The sequence below is a fragment of the Ursus americanus genome, chromosome 3 (assembly GCF_024610735.1).
Source record: "Ursus americanus isolate L20-20 chromosome 3, mUrsAme1.1.p, whole genome shotgun sequence".
NCBI lineage: Eukaryota > Metazoa > Chordata > Mammalia > Carnivora > Ursidae > Ursus > Ursus americanus.
In genome coordinates, this window is record NC_142129.1 from 66,190,613 (window position 1) to 66,214,535 (window position 23,923).

General features: G+C 42.8%; 1 protein-coding gene across 2 annotated transcripts in view; it reads right to left on the reverse strand.

The window, feature by feature from the left end:
* The window catches only part of DYNC1I1 (dynein cytoplasmic 1 intermediate chain 1), a 300,330-nt gene that overhangs the window by 13,968 nt on the left and 262,439 nt on the right, over positions 1–23,923 (reverse strand). For both annotated transcript variants that reach the window (XM_087861060.1, XM_087861059.1), the window contains 2 exons: positions 7,896–8,036; positions 3,686–3,811 (listed from right to left, as the gene is read on the reverse strand). In XM_087861060.1, the coding sequence (XP_087717186.1) occupies positions 3,686–3,811; positions 7,896–8,036 (267 nt within the window). The remainder of the gene's footprint in view (positions 1–3,685; positions 3,812–7,895; positions 8,037–23,923) is intronic.

The following is a 23,923-nucleotide window of genomic DNA, read 5'->3' on the forward strand; positions in this document are numbered from 1 at the left end:
AACATGTACTACATATGACCACATTTCTAAAGGTTTCTCCTTTTTCGGAATGGTCTAGGTCAAGGTCATCATTTCTCATTTCTGATTTGCATCATGAGCGGAATTAAGAGCAATACTCTAGTGCCAAGATTGACTACATAATTTTGCAGGGCCCAGTGCAAAATGAAAATGTGGGGTGCCTTGTTGAAAAAGTTCTTACCAGTTGCAAGACAGTGACAGCCAAGCAATAAAGGGAGCTCAGGGCTCCTCTATGCCCCGGGCCTGTGAGATGGCACAGCTTACAAAAGCATGAAGCCAGCCTCACTCCTGGAATAGGACCCTGGTGAGAGAGAGCTGCTGCCCCCTCCTGCCTCCTCAAATCAACCAGGGACAAATGAATGTGAGGTCTCTTCCCGCAGACAGACACCTATTCAATGTACTGAGGTCTCAAAGAAAATGGATCAACAAAGTATACTCGAAAACCACCATTTACTTTCTTGTACGGATTGTATTATAAAGCTTACTTAAAACTGTTTCATCTTCTTTCCTCGAGGATTCCATAAAGCAAGCTTTTCCATCCAAAGGCCAGCATGACCCTGGTGAGGGTTCAGTTTTAACGGGGACCAGAGCACCAATTCTGAATACAGATAATGGTAGCGCAGTCTACCGGCAATTTGATCCTCAATGCCATCTTTTTTCTCTTCCTCTCTATTTTCTCCTTTTTAAATCACTTCCTGCTCAAACCTCTTCCCTCTCGTCAGCCATGCACCAGCCTTAGATTTGACCTCAAATTCTAAACGGGGCCAGCTTGCTGTGAAGGCGCTCTGCCTGGCGTTGTGCAGGCTAGGTGATCGGGAAGGCTGAGGAGGCAGTGTTTAGAGGGCGCCCTTCTCTTGTAGGTACAGCTCTGCTCGGTCAGTTCTAGGCTGGCGAACGAGGCGGCAGGAATTACAGTAATGGCGGCGCTTGCCCATGAAGCGAGCTACCATCTCTCAGAAGTGGGCTTCAGCTGAGCTCCCTTCCCTCTAAGTGCATGGAGACTCTACAAAGTTTGCCTTGAGAGACTGAGGAGAGGTTATATGGATGAGCAAAGAGGAAAGAACCTCTCCCCTTCACCTTTCCCCAGAAATAAATACGAGCCAAATTTGTAAATACCTTACAAAAATACTTAGGAAAAAAAAAAAACTATAGTTAAGACAAAATTATCTTGTTAAGTCTAACTTTTTCTGAGCTATAGATGGCTTTGTTTATGAGGAAACCATGTAAAAAGAACTGTTAAATGTATAACCCTATCCTGATTTTTTGGCCATTCAGGGAAGGGCCAGAAGATTATATAATATTACCCACTCTCAATACAACAGTATATCCTTTTTTTTCTGGGTAGTGAATTTGTAGGGATAAACAACCCTACAAATCGTTTGGCCTATTATGTGGCACAGAGATTTTTCTATAGCCTGTCTAGACTCCAGACAATAGACAAGACTGGCCTATAGCTACAGACATTTCTATAGTCTGTAATATCACTTAGAAAAGTAAGAGCAATAATACAAAAATGAAAACCAGGCTGACCAGCCACTACAATAGTCGAAATATGAGCATAGTAACACTTTACAATTTAGGAATGATGATAGCAACCCAGAAAGAAGTTTTAGCAGCCACACATCAGCCAAAGCAACTTCTGCAAAATCATATATCCTCCTAAAATATGAGTCATATTCAAGTAATTCTGCCCACAGGCTATAAAATCACTTTATTACAGAAAATTCTGTATATATGTCGTATCCTGTTTTCTCATATGTTATAACTTATATGTTACATATAGATAACAACAAATAACACGTGTGTGTGTGTGTGTGTGTGTGTGTGTGTGTATAAAATACCTGTGGTCAACATACAGTCTTTCAAAAGGCCTTTCTTGAAATAAACCAGATTGTTAAACTATTCTACTTTTCATCCCTCTTGGACAAAACAGTTAATGCTGCATATGATCTTAAGAGAGTTAAGGCACATTATATATAATAAGAAAGGGAGGTGGAGAAAAGAGTTTAAATTTCATCTATTTTCTGCCGTTTCATCTCTGAGCATGTCTCCACATCTATTTCTCTCCCACAATTACACTTCTTATAAACAAAAAAAGAAACCGTGGGTTGGTTTTTTTTTTATATATATATTCCTCTTCACTAGCTTTTTAATTTAGTAAATGAACTAATGAAGAGGATTTGTTTTTGTTGTTGCTTAAGTTGGTTTTGATGGAGACACTGAAAAAGATGCACTGACTATAAAGAATAACCATTGAAGAAAATATTGCTGTCAAACCACAGACAATATTTTTGATTTGAGGGCATCCTCTTTCCTAAAGACTCCAACCAACGTCAGTCGTCAGCAGACCATTTGCCTCTTTGCCACTGGGGACAAACAGTAACCGCAGCTTTGTTGCCGTCGGGATGACTCAGCTTGTGGCACGAGGAGTAGTTTCGGGGTGTCTCGTGAGCTAGATAACATGCAGGAAAACAGATTTTCCTGTTTCACTTAGGGTTGAACATCCCCAAATAGAAACCTCCCCTCTCTAAAGGCCTTCCGTTTCTCTTTCTGGCTGAATTAAGAGCAACACCACCACCATCTGATTGGTTTCAACATAACCAAGCACCACACACAGTCTATAGCGTATCCTCAAAGGGTCCAGTATGGAACAAACCATCGGGGGCGGCCGAATTTACAGAATGCCGACCGAGGAAACCGCACAAACCCTTCTCGGTGCGACCAGCCAAGCCCCTCCACCAGGCGGGCACACAGGGCTGCGTACGTGCAGGCTGTTCTGCACACAACTGTGGTGTATCTTCCCGCTGGAATGCAAATTCCAGATTCATATTACGCCAGAATAGCATTACACAACACTCTTGTTTTGTTTTGCTTGAAAGTTCAATATTTTCTTTGTCTTTAAGGAAAAAAATTCTTTAACCTCATTGCAGATGAAGGTTTTTGTCAACACTTTCCCATTTAGTAAAAATAAACAGATACGTTTAAGTACAACTGATTGGTAATGTAATATTTAAAATAGTATACAAATTTAAAAAGATTGATCTGAAATAAGAAATATAGATTTTTCCCCTTTGATATGTGCCATGATATTCAGGAATACCTCATCTACCACGGAATAAGATATACTGGAGCTGTATATTCCATATAATCACTTCGAACAGCATGAAAATGGTACCAAATTCTGATTCTCCTCAGCCACTTTAGTATCGTGAGCACAACCTCAGGCTCTTTAACTGGCTACATTTTAACTGAACATAACGAAAACTTGACTGTTCGACAAGCTCCGAATCCAATGCTAGCATGATGAATTTGACAAACTCATTTTATTCTCATGGAATTGGAAGGAAGGACCATGCTTCCTCAAAGGATAGCTGGGAATTCGACAGCACCCCGAAAGAGCCTGGGTCATTAACTCAAGTGTACTGTGTGTGGAAACAGAGACCAAATTAGGCCCTAAGGAAGTCTTACCAGACTCGCACTGAAGTCAATGGCAATTTGCAAACGCACTCAAGCGGGCACTTGTGGCCCCCAGGTCTTGTCAATAATTTCACTAGGTCTTTAAACTAGACATACAAGTAAAAAACAAACAAACAAGCAAAAAACCCCAAAAAACAAAAACACACACAATCAAAAACACCCAAACCTACAAACCAAAAAATATGTGTACCTCTCCAACGTCATAGATCCAAATACGGCCTTCTGAGTCTCCAACGGCAACTTCTTTGCCGGCTTGAGCCCAACGAACACGGTTCAGGGCAGAAGCCCCCTCGATGGCCACACTTGCTGTTGGAACCTGTCAAAGGGGATACGACAGCAACAAAGAAGCTCTGAATATGAATTTAGATACACAAATGTATAATGATACGTTTAACTGGGTGAGTCACCGTTGCCTCCACGTGCATGAAGTAACATACATCCCTCGTGCAGGGGTAAAAGGATTCATTGTTCTTAAATCATATGCTCCACTGAATTAAGGGGTAGAGAGGAGACACTTTAAGAAAAAAAAAAAAGGAAAGAAAGAAAAGCGGGAGAGTCTTCTTCCACAGTCAATGGGCACTGAGTGACAAATATTTCTCCGGATTATGCAACACACAAACACAGCAGTTAAATATGATACTTCTCGATCGGTCATGATTTATGGATCGATGGAGAGAGAGATTTCAGGATTTACCAAGATTAAAGATATTATAAAAGGCAGGAAGGGGGGGGTTATGGTGGAATAAAGGTCATATGAATGTGTGTCTTCAGGGAAAAAATATGTATTGATCCCTCAAAACCTCATCGGGGAGGGGATGATCAGAAGAAGAAAAATGCAGGTGGCAAAACTTCAAAAGCTCGAATTCTCTTTCTTTTTTCTTTTTTTTCTCTTGTTCCCATTTTCCCCCTTCCTGTCAGTACCAGGGTGGCACGAAGCACTGTAGAACTTTGGAAATGCTCCCAAGGTGATACCCTGGGAGACTGCAAAGCCTATTTGTAGAAGAAGCCTCCTATCCCCTTCAGTCGGCACTGACATCTGCCAGTGTGGGTAAATCACCGTCACACTTAGAGCTGACACGGAACCTGCAGGATTTGTTAAAAGAACCCTCATCCTGGGAAAAGATGTTCGTGGGTCTTCTAGCAACAGTTGTGTAAACTCTGGTCTTTCAGTTGGAGCTTTATAACTGATAGATCCGATCTCTGAGGCTTCTACAAGAATGTTGACTAGGAAATGACAACGGGCCATTTAAAAAGAAAAGAGTAAATCTCCAAACAAAAAGAAAAAAAAAATACAGTGAGAAGAGGGCCCTAGAGATGATCTCACGCCACTGTTGAAGGTCTGGGTCTACTAAACAGGTCATTTTAGGGTGGAAACCTGACATGTACTGTGCCTTAGCTCTCTCGGCATTCTGCTAGTCAGAAAAGTGAAACCATCTGTTTATAGAAGATTATTGACCCAATACCTATCTTTAAAATAGCAATAAAAACTCCATCATATGTAAGAATCTATGTTTAAACTTAATCTTAAAATCAATAAAAATTATTTTACCCGTTTAAATCACTGTACGTCAGTTGTGAACAAAAATGTAAAACAAAAGTCCCCAACTCATTTATTTTTAAAAAAATACACAATTTCGACAATAAAGGTACCTGCTGTGCAGGCTGGAGCTTGAATTTTTAACCAAACCTTTCAAAGGCCAAAACGATGTGAATTTAGATGGGCCGTACTTCTGTCAATATGCTTTATTATTACTGTGCTACTCTGCGAACAGTTCAGAGCTTCAGCGGGACAGTTTTCAGACTTAGTTTTTACCCCATAATTTAGGGAGATTGTGTAGGATCGTACCTTACCTAACTCTGTTCGAGATCAGATTTTATCAATGAATAACCTCAAAGAGTGAATAAAAATGTTGCATCTTAATATGAATATGTTAAAAAGCTAATCACTCAAACTGATTTCCGATACATTTTAAATTATGCCTAATACATTTGAAAGAATCTTATTTATTGAGAATTAAGTAGTACAGCAAACTGGGACAATTAATATTTTAACCATTTAAAAATACCTTTCTAAATATTATAAATGGTAAAAAAAATGACTATCACAGCCTATAATATGTGCTAAAAAATTATCCTCATGCTGAAGGAAATGATAAAGTATATTTTATTAGTTTGGCCCATAATGATCTTTCAAAAGTTGATGAAACTTTAGTGAAAATAATCCATATATTGGCTCTAACTTCTGTACTTTAGTTTCACAGTTATTTTCACATTTTTTTCAAGGCTCAATCATTTTAATTGCAAAGACAAGGATATATACAGCATAAATTACCCCACAGTGTGGAGGTCAGTGATACTGAGGTAGGTGAATACGAACTATCCTTGCACAGGAGCAATTGGGGTAACTTGTCTAAAGGTACAGTAATTTCAACAACAGCAACGAATCACACTGGGAATTCAGTTTCTCTCTCTTTCTTTTTTACACAAATCTAAATCCCCATCTGACAAGTGTTTGAAAAATCTTGTTCAACTTGATCGAAAGCAAAAATGATCTAAGAGTTTAAAAAAGGGTTCAGTTCATTACTGGATTTGAATTGGATTCGCTATATCCATTATTATTCTGAAAGCAGAAATATGTTTACCACAAAACTAAGCAGTTTGCATGCCCCATGATGATTTTTTAAAACGTTTAGCTATAAAACTCTTAATGTGGTTGTGCTTTGATACCTGGGGGGGGGGGGGAATGACATTTGGCAATGTTGACACATCGATTTCATTTTACCTAAAAAGCAGACTAAAAACAAAACCAAAGACGTTACATAGGAATTATTAAGGAGCGTGTGGAAAACTCACTCCACTGCATCATAGTGGGGTATCCCCTAAACATCACTGCTACTAGATCTGATTTCTGATATTGGGGGGGGGGGTGTCTCCTAAGCCAACCTGGAAAATACGTGTGTTTTGGTTGCTTTAAGTGAATGAGTTTGTTCCACCAGGTAGAAGCAATATGATTTTAATCAACAGTGATGAAAGACTTTGGGAAACCACCACAATGTTGAATAATAAGGCATCTTTTTACGAAAAGCAATAATGTTATGAACTTTTCAACATCCAAAGTGATGGGCATTGCATGTACTCATGCCTTCTGATCATTGTCAAAGATGCTTCATTACATAACTCTCGCCTTTGTCACATAGTTCTTGTGGCCAAAAGAAAACGCAGACTTGAAATATTCTCAAAAGATAACTGTCTGGCAGTGGCCACAGGTGTATATAATTTTGCGAGCTACAATGGCTCAGAAATAACACCTGAGGGATATTTCCCTGCCCGCTCCCACAAAAAATACCAGGGGAGCCTTCTCCTCCTCATATCCTCCAGCTGTAGGCTTCCTAATTAAAAAGGCTGAGCTGCTTCCTGCTCAAAACACTTCAAAAGACCTTTCTCTTGTTCTCCACTTGACATATAGTTTGCAGTACTTGCTCCCCTTACCTGTCCCTTCTTATTTATGGAGAGCCGCCCTGAATCGGAAGCCAGGAAGTGATGAAGAGACCATTTTATTGTATTGAATTGAAGGACATTCAATATTCACGTTAAAAAAAAAAAAACACACAAAAAACCCCAAGTAGCTGAATTAGCACCTCAGTAATTTTAAGGGTGTGGGAAAAGGGGAAAACGCACATGGCATATTTTTTTAAAACGTAAAAAAAATAACAATTTTTAAAATGAGTATTTCCTTATTGTTAATTCCCCTTTTTAAAAAACGGACCATTTTTCACTTGTGAAGTACTCTAAATGTGACACGGTGAAATCCCGTTTTCTTAAACACTACGTTTAACAAACATGTTCAGAGTTACAAACTATTGTGAAAGTCTGCCTATAACTTCAATATTTTAGGCAAGGATTATTTACCTTGTAAAAATCAGATGGAGGATAGATCTAAACGCAGTCAACAGAATCCTCTTTTACGGATTTAGAGTAGAAAGTGTGGGATAGCAAACACTGACAAATAACCCTTTCTAAAAGCGCAATCTCGAGTCAGTGTCCACAAAAGCGGACTTTTCCAAGTACTTGCCAATAGAGTTATTTCAACACTGCTCTGAAATATGCCTGTGTGTCCTTTCCCACAGGGAAAGGCAGGAACACACATCACTTCACTCCTTGCAAGGAAGGGTCGTCAATTGCCCAGGCTCTGCCACGGGTTGGGGAAGAAGTGAGATGACATGATTTTGGGCCGGTGCGTCTGCCAATTCAGAGCAGTCGAGAGTGGGGGTCGGCAGCCCAGCTGCAATTGGAGGGTCAGTCCAAAAAAAGGCCGTGTAGGAGAGAGAGGGGGAGACGGAGAGAGGCCGGCTGCGCCCTCCTCCCAGCCCTCCCGCCCGGGCGCCTGCGCCGCCGCTCACCTCGGTGTCATTGTTGAGGTTCCAGAGGTCCAGGCGCCCCATCCCGTCCACGCAGGCAAAGAGCGCGGGATGCACGGGGGACCACATGACATCGTACACATAGTCTGCATTGTCTTCAAAGGAGTAGAGCGGCTTGTTGTGCTGTAAAGCAGAGAGACCGTGAAGACTCCGTGGCGCTGCCGCTGCCTCGGGCTGTCTAGCGAGCCTAATTAAAAACTTTGCACATTCACAAAGTGTCATAAAACTGCCCGAGATGAAAGTCCTCGAAAAGGTGAACCGCAGCTTTAATGTGACTAGAACTGTCCAGTGGCATAAATAAATACCGGGGGACGGGCGGGGGGAGAGGCTGGGTGGGAAGCGGGAACTCTTAAGGGGCTGGGGGGCCGGGGACCTGCGGGGGAGGCGGTTTCAGACCCAGGCGGACGAGACATTCCACGCAGGTGGACGGGGCTGCCCGTTAGCTCGGAACTGTCGCCCAGGTTACGCTCTGCGAGTCGCGCGGGACTCAGACCCCACCGCCGTCCGCCTGCGGGGCTCAGACCCGCGGGAATGCTCTGGAAGCCCAGGCAGGCCCGTGCGGCCCCGGACCTTCTGCATGGAAGGCAACGCCTGCCACCTCGTGGCCGTTTTCTGTAGCTGCAAGTCGGCTTCCCGGCCAACTCTAGGCCGGATTCGTACTTCAATGGTTCCTTTGCGGCGGGAAGGGGAACACGGGTTTTAAAGGGATTTGTAGCTCTTCTGGGAGGTTAAAGATCTCGCGGTTCTAAGACCCTGGTCTCTCCCTACTCAGGTGGACTGGTGCGGCTCAGTGGAGAATCCCTGAACCTTCACAGAAGATAAGCCACATTTTCTAGATCACCCAGTATTTCCAGCAGCCCTGAAATTGGTGTTTTGGGGGAATGCATTAGCACACCCCCATTGCATACAAATGCTTCCACTCCAGAGGGATACAATAAATTAAAATGGCACTCTTGATTTCCAGTGACTATTGTCACATCAAAATAGCGCAGAAGTCAGAGGCAAGTTTGAAAGTACACCAGAAATAAAATGTAATTGGACTTCATGAATTATTCATTCCATCTGGCTTGTCTTATTCTAATTTCTGCATAATGGCTTTACTAATCCCTGATCAATTAATGTAAAATGAAATTTAAATGATAATGAAAGCCCTAGAGATAAAAGAAATTAAGTATTCTTATATCCTCTGACAGAAATCTAAACAATGGGAGTTTTTTTCCACAATGTCTTCATCCAGTCAGCTGTCTGTATTCTCTTCATGGGTTCGACTGAATGTGCAGGCCAGAGTAGTAAGATAAAAAAATACAACACATAATATGAACAATCAAATCCTTTCTGCATGGAATGTGCAAAGAATCTATCTGTAGGTAACAGCTTCAAACATTAGGGCGAACTCCGGAAGCGTACTGTCAGCAAAGGTCGAATGCGTGTGCTGGAACCGAAGTGAGAAACACCAGTGAGAAGACAAAAACCTAGAGCAAAGATTTGTGAAGGTAGTAACCGGAAGTGATTTCTCTTTCCATGAATTCTGTTGCACTGGCGTTGCTCAGAATTGAACACAATTACAATACTAGTAAAACAACGCAGATTTTAGTCGGGCCCCTGTGCACGAGGGGGGTGGATAGCAGATGCGTGAGATGTGTTTTATTTGCAAAAAGTGTCTAACGGGGAAGTAATTTGAAAAAGGACATATGATCTTGGGACCTCAAAGAAGAATTAAGTGGACATGAGCCTTATAGTTTCGTATTTTAATATTCTATAACTTTTATGCCAGAATGTTTATTATAAACTATGCTTGCAGTATGATTTCGAGGTAAAATTATTTGCAAATTGCTATTTACGGTGCTTCTTGCTTTCTCTCGTGCTTTGGACTAGGTGATTCAAACTACCTTGTCCAGAGAATATGAATATCCAGTGACACCTTAAAGTGGCATGATTGTATCATTATTCCTTACTGAGATAGAGTAGCTGGTCCTTCACTGACCACTTGTGAATATTAAATTGTAACTCTGAGTAAAAGACTATTCCCGCCCCAAATTCTTGATTTTATAGCTAGCTAGTCACTATTTGTTAAAGGACATGAGTAACACATTTTTCTTCAAGTCAAAGGGTGGAAAACACATGCTTAAAAAAAGTTGATTCTCTCAATATCCTCTCTCAATAACCCAGCTGGTAGCGCAACTGAGTATACAGAGGTCTAGACAGAGACACATACATGAAACACATATCATCTCTACAGTCCTGTTTTGATTAATTATAAAACCACCCAACCTTAAACAGTCCTTTACTAGAAAGCTGATACTATTTGCTACATCAGTTCTCCCAAGAAATTATCCTGTTAATCTCTACTTTGTTTCTTTCCTTTTTTCTTTTAGTTGCTGTTTCCGTGAGAAACTTAGTCAAAATTGTCATATATCCTGGAGACTTCACTTTTTAAACATCTGGAAATAACAGCCATTGTTCATGTTACCAAAATCCAATTTTCTCATGTTTAGTAGGATTGTGTTGAAATGCTATTACTGTCTAGGTTTTCCTCCAACTTCCTCATCACCCCTGACCCTCAAGATTGAACCTCCCATTGTAAAAATCACTGGTACGTTATTCTGGGTTACAGTAGGTGCACGTTTTGTGGAAGGAAGAAGGGCTTCTGTTTTCAAAGGCTTTGTTTTAACCTTGATAAATTCACAGGTTGGAAAAATTCTTGGTCAGGATTAAATCCATTGTCAGGATACCAAGTGGACTGACAGCGAGGAACCGCTAGTTCCCAAGTGTAATATTATAAGCTCTGGGCATAGGCTAATGCCCCCTTCCATCCTTAAGCAGTGCTATTTTGAATAGTACTTGTATTTTTTTTGAGAAAGGAATTCTTCATTTTTTTTTTAATTTGGGGCTCAAAGGTAATCTGAAAACACCATTAAGAATCTGGCACTGGGGATAGAGGGGGGCATTTGTGAGGAGCATGGGGTGATGTGTGGAGGCGCCGAATCCCTGTATTGTTCGCCCGAAATGAATATAGCACCATGCGTGAATGAACTGGAATTAAAATAAAAACTTCAAAAAGTTATGCACAGCTACACACGTCCTGCATGTGTGACACATGCCAATGAAATAAAGCCACGACACCCTATGCTTTAGACAAGTTTCCGGGGCCGTGCCCCAAACCCCAAAATATCCACATACAGATCAGCTTGACTTTAATGCCCTGACTCTGAAACAGCGCAGAGAAGCAGGCGACCGGTCACCTCCCAGACAGAGGCGAAGGGCAGGGAAGGGTAAATTGTTGGGTGTTTGCTGTGCATGACTCTACACACACATTGTCTAATTTAATCCGCATAAAATCTCGGTAAGATAGACGGTATTTACAGAAAAGAAAATTATAGTTCAGGAAACTTAGGTGGCTTTCTCAAGGCCACGGAGGTTGTAAGTGGTGGAGCTGGATTTGGTTCTCTGGTTTTCCTAGCTGCTAAGCACAGCCTCGACTTGACGGAACCACATGGTCCTCTACGAAACATAGCAATGGTCTTCGGTCTTCCACCAAAACAACAGCCCTGTTACCTGTTGCTCTGTTCGATTCAACTGATATTTACTAAGCACACACTGTGGAACTTGTAGGAAGGGCTAAAAAATATCACAGAATGTTTATTTCGTTTCCTGAATTGAACGTTAATAATCCTGAAGACGTTACCCATACAATTCCAGGCATCCTTAGCCCCTTATGACAATATCAGAAATCTTTTTCTCCAAAAAACTGGGAATAGGATGGGAATGGCCCATTAACCAGCAGGGATTAAGAGCAGACCATGCACTAGAGAGTATCATAAAATGATGCCAGGAGGCAGAGATCTGGGTTCCAGTTCACCGACTGCTACACAGCTTTGAGTGAGGGGCTGCAATCACATCATCTGAAAGAGGATAACACAGGACACCTGGGCCAGAAAAGGCAAGAGGAGAAAGTGGACGCAGACTACAGACGTTGGCAATTTCAACCTAACACCGTGGACCTTAGTTTTTTCGTCTGTAAGATGGAAGGCAGGAGCAACTGCCTTCAAGAGTTCGCACTGGCTTTCCAGGACTATGTTCTGCAGTAAGGATCGAATGGAATAAAGTCTGTGAAAGTTTTTTTTTTTACAAAGAGTTATTCAAAGATAAGGGTTATAATTAAAGCCATCTTCCTTGAGGTTCTGTGAAATTCACATCAGTGACTTTAAAACATTTTTTATTTCATAAAAATATACATCTGAAAATGTACTGGGTTGAAAAACTGGAAATCATGAAAGTAATGAGAGACCTCTTATTTGATCAACTAAAGAAGGAATAAAGAATGTTAAATTTACGTGGGAGAAGCAGGTAGTGAACTCTGTTCCAAAGGGAAACTACAACATCCATCAACGTTTTACAATAAAGACTTGATCTCTTGATTTGAGCTTTGATTTTATAAGTTTACTTCTGACAATGGCTAGAGCTGCATATTTTTCCAATCAGTTAACTATAAAATGATTTCAGGAAAGGGAAGTTCTATTTCTGATGTCAGGTCTATACCGAAGTCACATTTAGAGAATATAACATTTGTTTTATTTTTCTTTATGTTGTTTATTTTCCTCTCATCAGAATCTCTAGGCATCCCCAATAGGGCTTAGAATTTTGAAGGTTGGTGAATAGGAAGATTTGTGTCAACATGCCTCCTAACACCTCCAAACACTGTGGTTCTTGAGGTTGTGTTTGCCTCTAAATGATTAGCTTTCAAAGCAGATTTAGTAGAAATGTTTACCCAAACCATGAAAATTTCTTTTGGAGCAGAGGGGAAAGGGGGTGGGGGGTAATACATGGGTATGTGGGGAAGGGGCCAGAAAACTAATAGTAGAATTTCTATATTTTATTCTGAAGCAAAAAGAAAACAAATGGGATCTTACCTTGAAACTATATCCTGTTGGGAAAAAAACGATGACCAAAATACTAAACAATGAGTAATAAGCAAATGTCCTTCAAAAATTGTCATGTGGGTTCCTGTGAAGTAATTAAAATAAATAGCCAGCCAGTTCTTCCAGGAAACATTAAAATGTGAGACCACAATATCACTTTAAAAAAACCACCAAAGGACCCCAAAACTTCAGGCTCACACAAAAATGGATGCCTCTACCATAAAAAGAAAGTGCGTAAACAAACAAACAAACCAAAACTCACAAACCAAACCAAACCAAAAAAAAAAAAAAAAAACAACTCTCTTGGCCAAATAGAAGTCTTGCGAATTTGGTACTATCATTAGAAAACATTATTTGCAACTTAATTTGGAATCCTTCTAAAGCACAAAGTATCCCGTATTTACTCTTTATTTCTATGGCTCATATTAAAGCAATACAGACTAGACCTAAATATCTTAACCTGCTTCTATCACGATCAGAAATTGGAAATTAGACATAAATACTTTGGGTGAGCTATTCTTAACAGCACATGGATAGCGGGTCGGCTTGTTGTCTGTATGCATTAGCCAAAACTATATAAGGACCTTCATTTGAATGAGCAAATTTAAAGTAATTACAAAGAAGTTTCTAGAAATCCAGGAATGTAGCATTTGCCTCTCTATAAATGTGGAAGTTTGGCTAAAAACGTACTGAAGCCACATAAAAGGTGTTCTTTGTTGCACTCCCTTCCTCTCCTGCTTATTTGCATGGAAGAATCCTCCTAATCCAGGAGGCGCCACCAATAAAGAGGATAATTATCCATATAAAAGAATGTATACATATTCACAGGTTTTGACTAGTATTTGAGTGTTTAAAGCCATGATAAAAACTACCAGCTTTGCCTAATTCATAAAAGGAATATCTCCCGCACTGGCATGATTTTCATGAATATCAGCTCCACCTAATGGTTCTTCTCTAAAATGGGCATTTGAGTAGCACAGACCTGTACAGAATCCATGCGAAAACACTAACCGGACTGGGAGGCTCTCTTAAATTGCTGCCTGCACTCCTCTCAGCGGCGCTGGCTCTTTCGGTATGTTCTGCCTCTTTGCTTGAGCTGCGGCAGGGCAGAGGCGGTCACTGTATTGCCCAAACCAGGAGTGGCCGAGTTGGTTCCTTAGTACCACTGAGATGGCTCGTTCTCTGGACTGATACTCTCTCTCTGAAGGGCCACGTGGCCGTAGGAGGCAAAGAGTTCAACAGAAGCCCTCTGGTCGCTGCTGCGCCAATTCCATGTCTACTACGGTTGAGTGGTTTCATGTCCAACATGATCTCAGTTAGAGAAAGAAGCATTCAGCAGACGTAGGTAAAGGTCAGGTTGCTTAGAGACTGTATTCGGGGTAGGAGGGAAGGATGTTGGTATTAAGGATGAGGGGTGTAGAGGGATGATAATGGGTTGGACCTAGAAGCAGCTAGAAGCGTGGCTGTATCCTTGCCTTGAAGACTTGAAAAGTTAGAAGAATGCGTGCATGAAGTGGTATTTGCAGGCACGGTGGTGTTTATTCACTTATTACCTATTTAATGTCAAACTGTTTAGCTGCATTTTACTGGTGGTTAGATGAAGTGGCAGAACGTTTCCACGCTGATCCTGAAACTGTCAGCCTTCACTCTGGCATCCGGCTTACAAACTGTCTCACCAGTATAAATAAACTGCTATATACCTATGTATGTATAATTCTTAAAGAAATATTTAAAATATATAAAATTATAAACCTAGATCCATGCATTATACCTTGATTCGTACTTATTTCTAAAGTACACGTAAACATTCACTGGTCCCCAGAGCTAATCTGACATTAGTGGCCTCACTACACTTAGTAGATATGACATTTTGAAAAATTTCATTTTTGTTCAAAAAGTCACATACCCACATGCCCAGATTTGTGGGTTTAAAATCTAATGGTAAAATTATTTAAAATGTTTAAAGATTTTGTTTATTTAAGAGGGAGAAAGAGAGAGGGAGCAGGAGGAGGGGGGTAGGGGGAAGGGCAGAGGCAGAGGGAGAAGCAGACTCCCCACTGAGCAGGGAGCCCGACGCTGCCGGGCTCAATCCCAGGACCCTGAGATCAAGACCTGAACCGAAAGCAGACACTTTTAACTGACTGAGCCACCCAGGCACCCCAAAATTCTTTAAATTTTTGATTCTACTTCTTACATCAGTAATTGATCACATATATATAGTCTATCTATACCTATATCCCTATATCTATCTGTCTTTCTCTATATACATCAAGGGTGCATTTTCAAAGGGTCAAGGCAAGTTTTTTGTAAATCTGCACTCCTGTGTCTCCTGCTGTTAAGCGTAATACATCTTTTATATTATATCTAGTACTAGTATAGCTGATACTTAGATTTATTTCAATCATGGAAAAACCAAAAAAGGAGGCTCGCACATAGCAGAAGTTCAAAATATTCTGTTTATATGTAGAACACATTATGTTTCCTATTTTGTAACAGATTTGCTTACCGTATTCTGTTACACCTAAGCCAAATTGAAATTAATCTTTTCAAAAAGCAAACAGAAGCTACACGTCAGGTGAAGAGATTCAGGACTTTGTACATGGCTGTGGGGAAATAATCTACATTAATTAGGAGCCCTGGACAAACTGCAGGGTTAAGGGGTCACGTAAAGCTGGCCAAGGCCAAGATGGACCCACACTGATGTGGTCCAAAAACAATTACTTTGGGTGGTAAAAATGGGTTTTGATTTATCTTCCCACATCAGACATACGGGGTAGATTAGATCACGAGGCAGGGGTGGAGACATCTTTGAATCTCGTAATTATGAGGACACTGTGTCTGTTGTTTGTTACCCTCATTCTCTCTTTAATATCATTGCTTAGAAGGAAAAGGTGGGGTAGGCAACTCGTGAAAAGGAAAGGCAAATGTTTCCACTCCGGTTCAAAGAGCCACAGAAAAGATCCACGGCCCTTCCTTCTTGCACAATGGGAAAGCCCAGGCAGTTGGGGGAAGGAGTCTCAAAAGTATTTGCACTTACATGGATCATTCGCACCTTCTGGATAAATATGTGTTGGTGGGTGAATCTGGGGGGGGGTGTGGGTAGGGGTAAAAGGACAGGAAGTATGAACACAGGCTACGTCTGGCTATGACTTGATGATCACATTCTTGTGGTTTCTTTTAAAGTTAAAGTATTCTCCCTGGGTGAGCTTAAAAAGGAACCCCTTTTCCCCCTCATCCTCCACCTCCCGCCCCCCCCACAGAGAACAAAAAGAAGGAAGGAAGGAAGGAAGGAAGGAAGGAAGGAAGGAAGGAAGGAAGGAAAGAAAGAAAGAAAGAAAGAAAGAAAGAAAGAAAGAAAGAAAGAAAGAAAGAAAGAAAGAAAGAAAGAAAGAAAGAAAGGGAGAGACAGAAAGAATGAATTGGATGACTGGCACATGCAGAATTACTGAAAGCCAATCTTAACGTTGGCTATCTTGTGTCCGAAGGGAGGGGAAGATGGGTGAAATGGGGATGAGGGGAGACAAAAAGCGAGGCAGACGCCACCTGAACGGTGTGTTCATCAGAAAGGCAGCCAGCGGGGCTCTGGGGTTGTGGGGAAAGCGTGCTGTCATCGGCACGTGTTACTGGCAGAGAACTACTGATTTTGTTCATCTTCTTTCCTATTTGAAGTGTTATGCTTAGATTCTGTCATAGCAAAAACTTTAACTTGTGATTTTTATTGTGTTCTTCTGATGTTTAAACACTGAACAGAGTGCTGGCAGAAGTAAATATGCTCTAGGCCCTTTGTTAGAAGTATGTACTTTTTAGATGTGTTCATCTCAGTTTAAAATAATCTAACCCATTTTAACAAAGTAAGTTATTTCGCTTAGGACATCCAGGAGTATTAACCTATCAACAGTGAATTATTAAGGACCTACGTATGCTTTCTACTTCGGGCCATCAATAGAAGCAATCTAAGCTCTAATTCTGTTCTCAAGGACTCACAATCCAGGTAGGACTATGAAAATTATGAAATAAAAGGAAAAGGATACGGTTTATTTGGAGGTCTATTTTCTCATTTTGTCCCAGAAGGATCTATGGTGTCTTACAAAGTAAATGTCTGCAAAATTAAGAATAAACACACAGCAGAAGCAGGTAGGACAGACAAGGTTTCCTAGGATTCTGAGATAAGCTGATTATTATAGTCGGGTCCCGAAACATCCCTAAATCTCCTGACAACTAAGACAAAACATGTTGTATCACAAGAAGGTATGTAAATTTCACCATCTGAAGCAAGAAAGATTAAAAATTCCTCCTCAAAGACACATTTTTGGGAAAAACTCAAGGAGGAGTTTACCATGTCTGTGAATCCCTGGAAAAGAGACTGGGTTTCTGTCTTGTTTATACCAAAGAAAGAGAACAAGTATGTAGCCAGGTGCGAAATTCTGTGGTACAGCTGTTTGGTGCCAGAGGAATTCGGAGATTCGGGGGGGAGTGGGTGCTGGTGGTTACCATGGTCTGATGTGGTCAAGGAAGGTATTATCTAGGACAGGTGATGGAACCCGCCTTGAAAGATGCCTAGACTTTGACAGATGGGAAGGAAGCCCGTCAAGGAGGGGAAAGCAAAACATGCAGAGACCTGGCTGTGAAAATCAGCACGGAATTCCCAGATGGATGGGAAGCTGAGGAGTGGGAACAGCCTGGTGGACCCTGAGAGTTTGTCCTGAGGAATAACAGGAAATAATTCTGGTTTGTTTAGGGTGGGGTTGGGGCCATGTTATGAATGGTCTTAAGTATAGAGTTCAGACTTTTCGAAGCCATGAGCTACGAACTTCTTCAACGGGGATTGGTACACGTGCTGAGCGTTGTACTTTGCGCTGAACGGACGCAGAGGTGCCTATGTTCACGTGTTTTCAGTTTTTCCAGTGTGGACAGCTGAATAATGATCATTAATTGAGTAGAAAGAAAAAGAAACAGAGTGGGGAAGGAAGACATAGTTTGTATTTTATTTTTTTTCTAGTTTGTACTTTAAACATGGTACATTTGAGTCTCTGGAGAAGATACTCAGGTTAAGCCGGCAGTGGAAAGGTAGGTCTGGGATTGAAAGGGAGGGCAGGCTTGAAGTCCATGCCCAGGAAGCATTCATGAGAGAGGCTGAGGGAGAGGAGACGGTGGAGAGGAAGGAGACATTTTGAAAAACTGGGCCAAGGAAGTGAAGGGGAAAGAACCAATGGAGAGGTCCAAGGCAAACCAAGAGACATAACAGGGGCTGGAGAGGGCCACAGGAATGAGACGCGGAGAGTACAATAGAAAATGAGGACTAAAAAAAAGCCATTGCATTGAGCAAGTAGGGGCTTACAAATGGCCTCAGAGAGAGAAGTGTCAAAAGACTAATCAGGTTTGTTGAGGAGGGGGTCGGGATCTGTGGCAGGGGTGGGCGAGGGTAAACATTGGCTCTTCAAGTGCTTTGGCAAGCTACACCAAATTTTAGGACATGTTTGTGATATTTTAAGCTAACCTATCCATCGAATCATGAACCACCAATCTCTAAGAGGATCCTAACATCACCGGCGTTTGTGTTCAGGGCTGCCTCCTTTTTTTTCCTCAAGGTCAACCCACTTGGCATTAGTCTCCTCAGGGCTGAACCTCTGCCTTCACTGATCAATTCTGTATTCAGCCTCCTCCCTGGGCTACCTCTTATTCTTCCAGCATGCTACTTTGGTTCAGAACCTGGCCCCTCACCCTGGTACCTTGAAACCTAATCTCTTGCAAAAGTTTTAGTTGCTGCCCAGTCGTGGCAAAGATTTCAGTGTGTTTGTACACCGGGGGCAAGGACCAGGAGCGGGGCACTGTTTTGAGGAGGAAAAGTGATGTGAAAAGTAGTAACAAAACATAGGCTACTAGTGACTTGGACAGTAGGAAATCTAGCCGGGTATTTCCTGTGTATTATAGGAAAAAAGTGTTGAGACTTACATGTCTGATGAATGATAAGTTTTATCTCCTTAAAAACAAACAAAACTTATCCTTGGATTGAAAGCATCAGTATGTACCCGAGAGGATCTGTAACATGTACATTTCAATTGGTGTGTGTGTGTGTGTGTGTGTGTGTGTGTGTGTGTGAAAGAGAGAGAGAGCAACAGACACACACACACACACACACACACACACACACACACACACATACTTTTCCATGGATTATTCTTATTCTTATATATGTATTTGTCTGGAAACAGGAGAAAGGTACACTGACTAGGAAAAAGCCTGAATCCAAAACCACCACGCAGCAGCTCGGTACCCTGCACCAGTCAGTAAATATATTCTGGTCATGGTGACAACAGTGGAGTGGGTCTTTGGATTCAGAGTCAACAAAGTCACTTCTTACATTAACCACATTGCACCAACTGTTCCTGCTACTTTCCCTCAGCATCTGCTGCCCCTGGGAGTCCACTGTGGGAGCTGGAGCTCTTCAGGCACTAGGAATGGTGTGTGTGTGTGTGTGTGTGTGTGTGTGTGTGTATGAAAGAACCTCATGGGACATTCATTATTGTTAACTTTTTTGGTCCCTAACGAAGGGTGAACTGTGATAACGAAATATCCTTAGCTCTTGTTATGGGCTGCATTGTGTCAGCACCAAAATTCATATGTTGGAGTTCTCACACCCTAATACCTCAGAATGTGACTGATTGGTGACAGGGTCTTTAAAGAGCCAATTAAGGTTAAATGAGGTCCTGCGGTGGGCCCTAGTCCGATATAACCGGTGTCCTCGTGAGATGAAGACATTAGGACACAGACATGTACAGAGGAAGAACCATGTGAAGACACACGAAGACCCCATCCGCAAGCCGAGGAGAGAGGCCTCGGGAGACATCAACTCTGCCATTACCTTGATCTTAGACTTCTCACCTCCAGAGCTCTGAGGAAATAAATTGCTGTTGCTTTAGCCGCCCGGTCTGTGGTTCTCTGTCATGGCCGCCCCAGCAAACTAAAAGAGTTCGCAAATGAAAAGGAACACTTCCATTTTCCTGGCCTCTAATGCACACCCACGTGGGCACATTCAGCCTACAGTCTGTACGTAGGGAATTGCCCCAAGAGTGCAAGACGGACACTGCTTCTGAGCAGCTCTTCCCCTTCCTGATCACGTCCCCTTGTGATCTCGAATGGCACCTCTACCTTGCGCCTTACTGCCCCTTCCACTAAGGGGGCCTGTACTGAATACAAAAATCTGCTCCCTTCTGGAGACAGCAGAGCCTCTCTTTCTCACTTAGCTTTAAATCACACCCGGCGTTCTGCAGGGGTGCGGAGACGATGGGGACAGGTGAGGACGGGCAGTGGAAAGCTGTGTGGAATTCAGTGCGATCTCAATACAAATGGGCCGCATTGCAGGGATGGCGCTAAGCAGCAACCAGAAATTACAGTTGTGTTCAATTCAGTCAGTCACTGTAGCCTGAAGACAGAGCTATTTTCCCCCCAGAAACAGAAGTCTTCTGTGCTTGAGATGAGAGTTTATTTTGGTTTAATTTTGTCACCCTCTGCAGCTCAGTCTTGGCCTCCTTTTCTTTTAGGAAAGGTAGTCGGGGACTGAGCTGGGCGGTGGGGTCAGAGGGCAGGGAACGGTGAGGCAAGCAGGCGGGGCAGATGGAGCGTGACGCGGCTCCTGACACCGAACCCTCTGGTCCAGGGGTTGGGGTGAACCTTTAGACTCGAGCAGGCAGGCCCCTGCCCAGCTCTCCTTTCTCAGCCTCCTTCAAGGCTAATTACTGCTGAATGGGTTCCTGAGGCTGGAAAAATTTCAAAGAATTTTTGAATACATCTCTGCAGTTCTCTTCTCTTAACAATAGGATCTATCAAACAGCGAGGGGAAGGCTCTGTTTAAAAGCGCCGACAGGAGATCAGAAGAATGTGTTTGATTGCTAAAGTGACTAATTTATTTTTACACAGTATTAATGATGCTACAATAACCAATATCTGTAGCCTGGTTTTGACAGTTTATTGCAAGGGTTCTCATTGTTTAAAAAAGAAGAACAAGGAAAAAAAAAAGAAAGTACGGAAGAAAGAGAGTGTTTTATTTTGCTACATTTCCATTTGTTAACAAAACTCCTCATAAGCAAAACCAGAGGTCATTAGCGAACAACCAAAACATGTCTGTCTCCAGAAGAATACAACTCCCTTCATCGTTTAAAATACAGCTCTGCTGAAAGCCCAAATCATGACAAATCCTTAACATGAAAAATTCAGCGCCGACTTGAAACCACCTGACTTTACTCTGGGTTTGTGTTCCTTAAAATTACCTAGAAAATACCATAATCTTCTCTTCGTGCGGCTGGATGGGGGCCAGGGCCCTGGCTCCAGAGGCAAAGGGCAAAACTAAAAATCACATCGGAACAGACAGCTCCACCCTGTCTCCCAAGTCCACTTGGCCCCGTGACAACGAGTGAGGTCTAAAGCACATTCATCCACGGCCTGGGTTTCTGGCCCCAACTCAAGCCTCTTATAGGACAACCAAAAATGAAATCCACAATGTTATCACCCTCGCCTTTAGAAGTCAAATGGGCTTAAGTGATCGTCCTGCGTACGGTGAGTAGTTCACATCTGCCATGTAATAGAGACCCGTAGAGCCCTGTGAAAATGTAGTTTTGTTTAGGAGAAGGACCCTTAGCTGGGAGTTTACATTCCAAAGGGATTTTTGACAATAATTGTGTGAGGTGTCTACACACGTGTATATGTCCGTGCATGAGTGAGACTGAGAGAGAGAGAGAGAGAGATTTCCACATCAAACAAAACCCTTTGAGAGTGAAAGGTAGGAATGGGGACTCCACCGTGGGGGCCTGCTTACCTGGCGCCCCCAGACTATGGGTAAGCCTCTCTGCCCTTCATTCTCCTTCACTGAAAGTTCAGTTCCTAAGGACTCACTCTCCCCACGCCCCCCACTCCGACGCCCTGCTCGGCGCTCTGGGTGGGTGGGAGCCAGGAGACACTGTCAGGTCATTTTACCTCCTGCCGGGCCAGTGACAGGTCCAGTACCAATAACTACATTGAGAAAGTACGTCCACGCCACAGACCCCAGGCCGGCCCTCCAACAAGACAACCGGGCTGTGAATACCACCGTCTGGTCCCACCGGGGCAGATCAGTGCTGAAGTGGTAGGGCCGGGCTTTCCAAATACGCTTTCCCCGATCCCCTAATCAAAACCCTCTGCTCCAGCCAGTGTCTGCCTTCTCGGACGCGGCGTCCCCTCTGCACTGTGAAAACCTTCTGGCCTTCGAGCCTTTGTTCCCCTTGGACAACGTTCTACTCGCTCCCCTTCTCCCAGTGAAGCCCTGCCTCACCCGCAATCCCCCCTCAAACACCCCCACAGGCACAGAGTTGTCTCCGTCCCCCAGGCCTCAGACATTGTTTTGCGACGTCTTTCCAGGCACTGCGTCTGGGGCTGCCTTGGAGTCTGTCTGACGCAGTTACATTGAAATATATTCTTACTTCATTCCTAAATTGTTGTTTAGTTTTCCATGTAGAGCTAGGGCTTTTCTTTCTTTCTTTCTTTTCTTTCTTTCTTTCTTTCTTTCTCTTAAAAAACTTAAAAGTTTCTTAAAAACTGCTCATTATTTACAGCAGTTTTACACTCACGGCAACGCTGAGCAGAAAGTACAGAGATTTCCCACACCCCCCGTCCCGACACACGGCCAGCCTCCCCACTGTCCGCAGCCTTCCCAGGGTGGCAGGTTTTTACAAGTGCTGGATCTACGTGGATACAGCGTTACCACTCCAAGCCCACAGATGACATCAGGGCTCACTCCTGGTGATATACAGTGTGCGGCTTGGGACAATGTGTAGTGACATCTATTCGCCACTGTGGTATCACACAACGCGGTTTCACAGCCCCGAAATGCCTCTATTGGAGCAAGGCTTTTCAAACACATTCTGGAGCCGGGGGTTCAGTTCTTGAAGGGAGGGGCATTCTGGGAGTTCTCTAGGAGAAATATTAATTTTGTATTTTCCTCTGGGTAGTAAGAGTCGAGAGGTGAGGTTAAGCTGCTCTGCATGAGCGGGATGTTGCGGCCTTCTAACCGTGTCCGTCAGAAGCAGGCCAGTCGTGGCAGGCCGGGGGAAGAAACACCGAGGAACCATGAAGGGGAAATGACCCATTTGTGTCAGGTGAAGGTCATTCTTGGAGTCATCACACAGCACAGGTCACCAAGTGAAGTCAGCCTGAGAGTCACACCGTGTCACCAGTTTACTTTCAAAGAAACCTTATCACTTAAGTTAATATAGTTCATTTAAATGGTATGGGAGGAGGGTAAATTTAATTTGTAATTTGGGGGGAGCCGTAAAATTATTTAAGAGTTATAACCTATAGTGCATATATATTTTATTTTTATTTATTTTTATTTATTTTTTATCTATTTGACACAGAGAGAGAGAGAATGAGAGAGAGAGAGACCCGGACAAGCAGAGGGACTGGCAGAAGGAGAGGGAGAAGCAGGCTTCCCACTGAGCAAGAAGCCCAATGCAGGACTAGATTCCAGGACCCTGGGATCATGACCTGAGCCAAAAGCAGATGCTTGACTGACTGAGGCAACCAGGCCCTATTTATTTATTTATTTATATTATTATTTTTAAAGATTTATTTACTTATCTGAAAGAGAGAGAGAGCAGGCATGTGCACACCAGTGGGGAGAAGGGCAGAGGGAAAACAGCAGACTCCCCGCTGAGCCTGAGGTGGGGCTTGATCCCAGGACCCTGAGATCAGGGCCTGAGCCGAAATCAGGAGTCGCTGCTCCACTGACTGAGCCCCGCAGGCTCGGCAGCTCATATATATTTTAAAACCTTCAGTATCTTTCCATTACCTGTTCAAACAGAATCCACACGCCTCCTTAGGCCAACAGGACCATGCTCACTTGACCTCTGATTACCTTCTCAACCCCCTCTTCTGCCGTTCTGTTGTTGCTGCCAACTCGGAGGCCTTTGTCCTGATTCTCACACAAACCAAGTCAAGCTTGCTCCTCGACTCATGGGAGCGAATCACATTTGTTTGACTCCATCGATTTACATTTGTTCCCTACAACAGCCTCCCTCCCCTCACCTTCATGGAGCAAAGGGCTTTTCATCCTCATGTCTA